Source organism: Elephantulus edwardii, unplaced genomic scaffold (assembly GCF_000299155.1).
Source record: "Elephantulus edwardii isolate Elephantulus edwardi_28Jun2011 unplaced genomic scaffold, EleEdw1.0 scaffold00051, whole genome shotgun sequence".
NCBI classification, from domain to species: Eukaryota; Metazoa; Chordata; class Mammalia; order Macroscelidea; family Macroscelididae; genus Elephantulus; species Elephantulus edwardii.
In genome coordinates this window covers 6,333,639-6,341,009 of record NW_006399801.1, presented here as the reverse complement: position 1 = coordinate 6,341,009, position 7,371 = coordinate 6,333,639, and the positions used below count along the sequence as shown (strand labels likewise).

Genomic DNA, 7,371 nt, shown 5'->3' with positions numbered 1-7,371 from the left:
ACACACACACACACACACACTGATATACTGTAGTTCACCAGTGACTCCAAGGAAGAAAGATGGACAATCCTTTTGTATGATGTACATCCTCTAGAAGTCTGCTGTAGGGTTAGCTATGAGTCAGTTCTGATGTGATGGCGATGACGATATAAAGCTAGAGACATACAGGTAGGTAGGTAGGTAGATGGATAGATAGATGATAGACAGATAGATAGATAGGAGCTCTGGTGGCTTAGTGGTCAGAAGTTGCACTGAAATCCCGACGGTGCATGGTTTAAATCCCCCAGCTGCTCCATGGGAGAAGGATGGGCAATCTCCTCCCATGTGATTTACTGCCTACGAAAACTTTTGGAAGGTCAGTGATAGGTCAGTTCCAACTCCATGGCACACAACAGCAACAACTTATAGGCAGATTGATAGCAACTAGAACAGGGGCTCATGCTCAGGAGGCACACTTGCAGAGGAGCTGGGCAGGGCTGCCCGGCACAGTTGCATAATCGTGGGGGTAAATTGGGAAGTTCATCAATCAGAAAGGCTATAGTGGGAGCTGGGCTGGCAGGGGGCCCAGCTCTGTGTGGCTGTCATCTAGCCTCTCGGCCAATTTCCCCTCTATAAATAACAGTCTATAGAATGCTTTACTATTTTAACGCACATTTGCCACAGCTGCTGAGCATGTTTGTTTACGTAGCTACGAAGCCTTCTGTAAACATCACTATCTCAAAATTGTCCATGTGTCAGGAGCCTAAACGGCCCCCTTTAGAAATATATTTGTGGTATGGCCAGCTCCCAGATGTCTGGATGGTTGGTGCCAGACTCTTTCAGGGTTTGATTCATGTCCAAAAATAGAGTCACATGATTGGAAGGTTCTTGAGAGGTCACCACAAACATCCTTCTGACTTCTGGAAGGACCAAGCCAAACCATCCCTTCTGGTGGTCACAAGGATGCACTGAATGGGGGGCTCAGGTCAGGGCCTTCAGGATTATTTCCTGCCTTCAAAGAGCTTACTATCGTTTTTTTCAGAGATGAACTTGACCCTGAATGCTGTGGCAGGGTAAGCTTGCCCCAGTGCAGCTGGTACTGGAACCCAATGGAAATCAATGCATGCGTTGATTATGCACTAAGTCTTAGCTTCTGAGCACTGCATTGCAGAAACACCACACGTGAGGGTGGTTTTAACGAACAGATCATTGTTTTCTTGTACTTTTGGAGCTGGGAAGTAAAAATTCAGGGCACAGGTTTTAGGAACAGGCTCTCTTATTCAGCTGGATCTGGAGAAGACTTTGGCTGTCAGCAACTGTAGCCTCCAGGTGGGTCGTTCTGACATTCCTGTTTCATGGTGACCCTCACTTCTGTCCATGCGTGATGGTTTATCTCTGTGTCTAAACTGCTCCTTCAGACCACTTTGGGGTGATTAGGTTGAGGATGGATACACTTCACATCAATATGGTCTTATTAATGTAACAGAGAAATCCTACTTCTCCCCAAAATTACATCTACTGGTATAGGGGCTAGGATGCTAATGCATTTTTTTAGGAGGAACACAATTCAATCCATAACAATGCACCAGTGCAACCCTCATCAAATGTGGACAGGAGCACCCAGGGATGGTGGACATGGGAGATTGGTCTGGCATAGAATAACTCGTAGTTTCAGAAAATACTATGTTGGGGTGACAGTGAGCCAACTACACATGTGAGAGGAAGCGGGCTCTGTTCGTGGCTGCAGCGTGAACTCATCCTGGACTAAGTTCCTCTAAATGCATCATTGAGCATTGTTTAAGGTTGTTTAAGGTCACCGAAGGCATTTCAGAATAAAGGAATCTGCAAAGTGGAAGCTCTTCTGTCTTGGTTCCTGATGTCCCATCCAGTACTACAAAGAATAGACACTGGTGGATTTGTTTCCCCTCATTGTGTATTTGGCCTCTTTCCTGTGGCTTTGATATATCAAAGCATATTCCCCACACACCCAGGGAGGTCTATTTAATGTCTATAAATCCCAATTGTGCTGTTCATTCACAAAGAAAAAATGCTACGTAGAATCTCTAGAGCAGGCATAGATGAATTCTTTCAGGAAAGGCCCAATGCACTGTCGTTAATATAATGAGGCTCTCAGAACTTTCCAGAATGTCCTTTCTTTCCTGTGCTTTCCAAGAATTAGAAAAGAATTTTTAGAAAATTTGTCCAAGTCAGTTGAGGCTTTGACCCAATATGTGTCAGAGTAGAACTCTTCTCCAAGAGGCTGTCAGTGATTGCTTTTCAGAAGCAGATAGAATGGACTAGAACTTTCAACCTTCCACTTAGCAACTGAGGATGTTAACCACTTTCACCATGCTAAGGCCTTTTCACAGAAATGAGGGTGAAAGTTTTGTTCCTTTTTGCTGACAACCACCCAGTCTCTCAGAAAATGATGGAAGGGCCATCAAAAGCTCAGAGGCAAGCATCACTGTTAATTATCAGCAACATGATATTCATACCTTTGGGAAGGCTCTCTCATTACAACCATAGTCAGAAAGACAAGGTCTGCTCTCAGTAGCATTTTGACTCAGGTACATCATGAAGATAATGCACTTAGTTCATATTCACTTAGCTTGTTTTTGAGAGTGGGCTTTGGGTGGAGAGAACACTACACCCTGATACCCTGCAATTTGAAGCTCAGATTAACATCAGGAATCAGAGAGGACATTTACAGTCGCTTATGTTTTCTGAGCTTCAAGATATAAGGTTAAGAAGATTTGTTCACTGCTGTCCTTCTGGTCCTATTTGGAGTTTATAGTGAGAATGTAACAGAAAATATATCCAGAGCGGTTAGTGTTATGTTGCCAAGCATGCACTTCAGTGGTGACCACTAGGGGGACCCCGAGTTCCTGTGCTGGGTGAGATTGAAGTCTCAGGTCTGTGGAAAGGATGGGTCCCTGATGCATAAATTTCCTCCCTGATCTTCCTTCTCAGGAAGCTCTGGTTTTGTCCTTAGGGAGTTGCACTTCCTAACCCCAAAGCTCTAACTGTCTGGCGATTTGAATCCACCAGCAGTTCTTCAGAACGATGGCCAATCTCCCGCGCTTTGGAAACCCCGTGGAGGGCTATCTCAGACAGAGGGTTGGCTCTTATTCTACAGTCATGAGGGTTTTTATTTGTTTTTAGTTTTTCTTCTCAGGAGTCTTTGGGTGGTGTGGGGAGTTGATGTACTTGGCAGCTGATTCAAAGTCTGAAGGTTTGAGCCCATCTGGAGATGCCTCAAAAGAAATACCCGGAGATCTATTTCTAAAAACTCAGCCACTGAAGTCCCTATGTGATATCACCAAGAGTCAGAATCAGCCCACCAGTGCAACTGGTTTCCTTCTTCCTCAACAGTCTCTCCTCCCTACCCTCTACACTCACACACAACTCTGACCCCAGGATTCCAAACTTACTGCTGTCTGGATTCTGACTCATAAGCATTCCTGAAGGACAGAGCAGAACTACCCTACAATAAAGCTGTAAATCTTTACAGAAGCAGACTGCCTCATCTTTCTCCTGCAGAATGGCTGGTTTTTGGATTCAAACTACTGACCTTTTGGTCAGCAGCTGAGTTCTTGAACCACTGTGTTACCAGGGTTCCTTATTAATGCTACAGAATTCCTAAAACTTACGCTTAAGGTACTGCCATTTTTACGTGCCATCAAGTCACCTGCGACTCATAGTAATCTTATACACAATTCCTCTGAACTCTGTCCTATCTTGAACCAATCTCATTGACTCTGACACACCTGCCCCTATTACTCCAGTCACTGTATCAATCCATCTCATCCAGAGTCTTCCTCTCCTGCACTGTCCCTCCCCCCTTCCGAGCATGATGTCCTTCTCCAAGGACTGGTCCCTCCTGGCCATGTACCCAAAATATGTGAGATGGAGCTTTAAAATCTTTGCCTCCAGAGACCAAGTTGATTTCACCCTCTCCAGAACAGACCTGTTTATTCTCTTGGAAATCCAAGGTATGTTCAATACTCTTCTCCAGCATCACAACTCAAAGTCATCAAGTCCTCTACTGTCATCCTTAATCATTGCCCAGCTCTCTGATGCATAGCAAATAATTGAGAAGACCATGGCCTGGGGCAGGTGCACCTTGGTCTCTAGACTGACATCTTTGTACTTCAACACTCTGGAGAAGTCCCTGACAACAGACTTTCCTTAATCCAACTTGTCTTTTGATTTCCTTCCTGGCTGCTGGTTCCAAGAGTATTGATTGTGGAGCCAAGTAAGCTAAAATTGTTGGCAATCACAATCTCTTCTCTGTCTATCATGATGCCAATTTGCTTAAGTGGTAAGCTTATTTGTTTTCTTGAAGTTGAGCTTTAATCTATATTGAAGACTGCACTCCTTGACTGCATTAGCGAACAGACTGTGTAACTAAATATAAAGATGCAGTGGTGGTTGATTGGTAGATAATCCCAAAGAAGAATTCTCACTCTCTGGACAGGAGACCCAGTTCAGTTCCTGGATAGTACAATTTATGTGCAGCTTCTGCCCTTCAGCGAAGGCTTAAGTGTGGCTGTGGTGGCGCCAGCTTCAGTGGAACTTGAGGATTAATGCAGATTAGGAAAGAAGAAAAAAAAAAAGCCTTGCGATCTACTTCCAAAAATCAACTGTGGACCAACTTGTGGATCACCATGGATCCATGTACAAGCAGTCACGAGGCCGTGGGTACTGTTCTGTTGTGTATCAGGTCACCATGAGTCAGGGGCCAACTCTATGGCTCCCTGACAACAACATACTGAGAGATGTTAAAACCCAAGGCAAGTAGCAGCCACTCAGAAGAACAGTAAAGGAGTTAGTGAATTAGGGCTCTAGTTTACAATTGTACTGACAGTTAACTTAGTGCCTTAGGTGTTGGCCGGCTTACTGAAAGGGTGGCAGTTTGAATAAATCGGGTGCTTCTCAGGAGAAAAATGGGCAATCTCCTCCCATAAAGATTTACAGGATCAGAAACTCGGTGGAGTCACACTGAGAGTCAGAAGTTACTTGATGACAGTAGATTTTTGACTTTTACCTTAAGTAGGGGGCTATGGCTCTGTTTTGTGGGACAATACAGATAAATAGGAGCAGAATATGTTTTTCTGTTGGAAGGGGCAGATGTGTTAAGTTCAGGTATGAGTGAGCATCAACAACAAATGACTTCATTACAAACAGACCAAGTTCTCTATTTTGAGAAAGATCATCTCCCTAAAACACAACAGTGATTAACTGTTAACAGTAGAACATACCGTGGTTTCCTTCAGTTTTCTGTTATCATTTGCTGGTCTACAATGTCTAATTGGTGCTTGGCAGTGAGATGAGATGGGGATAGTGGGACAAAATGCCCACTTGATAGAAATGAAGCGTAGCAGATAGCATGCTACAGGTCTTGTGAACGGCTCCCAAAGAAATAAGCATTTTTTAATTAAAGCAGTTTGTCAGGCTTCCTTTGAAAGGCTTGCCTTCCTCCTCTTGCCTCGGTAATAAATAACCTCAAGATTAGCAATGTTTTAAAGTAATATTAAACATACTTTAGAGACAGATTGAGTTTTAATTTAAATAACTACTCAAAAATGTGAAATACACTAAAATGTTTTTTTTTAATGTGTATTAATTTACTTTCCAAAGAGTATTAAAAAAGTTGAATGGTTAGAATTCTTGGTGGATATACTCAAGGTAACAGGACATGCGGGCATAGTACTTCATAATGTGAAACGGTAACATCAATAGGGGATGAAAGTCACCTATTTATATTTTGTAGTAAATAGAAATGTTATATCCAGTTAGTGCATGCTTTAAAATGAGCATCTCCTTCACACATATCTCAACATGGAGTAAGTCTTACCTGTAGCTTCCACCATTCCTTCTAGGATGACCACAATTTCCAGTTCCTCTTTGGGCAGCTGGGCTTTGGAGATTTCCCAGAAAGGACTCTGTTGGTTAATTTCGTGGCTAATGATCAGTGGTGACACCAGAAATAGGCGGTCGTCCCCTGTGTAGTAGCCTACGTTGATATCTGTCTGGTTCAAGGGGATAAACTCCCCTTCTGAAGTCTGTTTGGATTTGATCAATTTGGCTCTGATGGAAGCCTCCACAATGTGGGAATTCCTCAGGTCCCCCACCCGGAACATCAGGCACAGTTTCCCATCCCGCATAGAGATCACTGCGTGGGTGGAAAAGACCAAGGTCTCTGCCCTCTTCTTGGGTTGAGATATTTTTACAAACATACATCCCACCATGAATGCATTGACAATGGATCCCAACACTGATTGGATTAAGAGGAGAATAATTCCCTCTGGGCACTTGTCCGTGATGACCCGGTAGCCATACCCGATGGTGGTTTCTGTCTCTATTGAGAATAAAAAAGCAGAGACGAACCCATTGAGGTTGGTGACACAAGGAGTCCAGGAGGGGTCCTCTATGTGGTCCATATCTCCTCGGATATAAGCGATTAGCCACCAGATCATTCCAAAGAAGAGCCAAGTCACCGTGTAAACCATGACAAAAATCAACAGGTTGAATCTCCACTTGAGGTCCACCAAAGTGGTGAAGATATCAGTCAGGTAGCGATAGGTCTCCCTCACATTGCCGTGGTGGACATTGCACTTCCCATCCTTCCTCACGTACCTCTGGATTTTCCTTTTGGTCCGATCTCTGCTGATGTGCCTTGGCAGGTCGTCCCGGGCTTGCTTAGGCAACTTTGGCTGGTGAATGGCCACAGGGCTCTCCACATCCTGATCCATGGAGTCCCCTTCCAGGACATTAGCTGATGGTTTGAAGAAAAGGAAAGAAAACCCAAAATGAAACACTAGCTCTTTGAGGATCATGGAAATCACACATTTTTGTACGGGATGCAGAAACAAAACACCGTGAGAGCTACTAACAAAATAAACACAAACCCACGAGTCGTTGAGTCAGTTCTGACTCACACCATCCCCCTGTGCGCCCAAGAGCTCCAGAGTGTTCTCAGAGGCTGAGTTTTCAGAAGTCGATCAACAGGCCTTGCTTTTTTTCCTGAGGCATGTTTGGGTGGATTTGTACCACCAACCTTTTTGATAATAGTCAAGAATTTAACATTTTATATCATTCAGGGCTTTCTATTGAAAAGGGAGGGAAGGACTTTTGAATCTGGCATCACTCTGAGAGGGCTCATCATCTTGTGATGCAGCTTTTGTAAATACTTTATCGCCTTTCCCTTCAGGGCAGAGTTTATTTCTGTGAAATTGTCTTTCTGCTGGCAAGTTGCCCTATGTCAGCCCTTCCAGCAGGATGTCTTCCCATCTATCCTCAATGCAATGGAATGGAAGGGGAAATGTGATCTCAGGAAATAAGACGTCAATGGGTCCGACAAGCTTGTCTCTACTACTGGGCAGCTACAGG

At 44.0% G+C, this 7,371-nt stretch overlaps 1 protein-coding gene across 1 annotated transcript in view; it reads right to left on the bottom strand.

Annotated features, from left to right (window-relative positions):
* KCNJ6 (potassium inwardly-rectifying channel, subfamily J, member 6) overlaps window positions 1-6,751 on the bottom strand; it is a 129,115-nt gene extending 122,364 nt beyond the window's left edge. The window contains exon 1 of the mRNA XM_006886721.1: window positions 5,837-6,751. Coding sequence (XP_006886783.1) covers window positions 5,837-6,734 — 898 coding nt within the window. The 5' untranslated portion in view covers window positions 6,735-6,751. The remainder of the gene's footprint in view (window positions 1-5,836) is intronic.
* Between the last annotated feature and the right edge of the window lie 620 nt (window positions 6,752-7,371).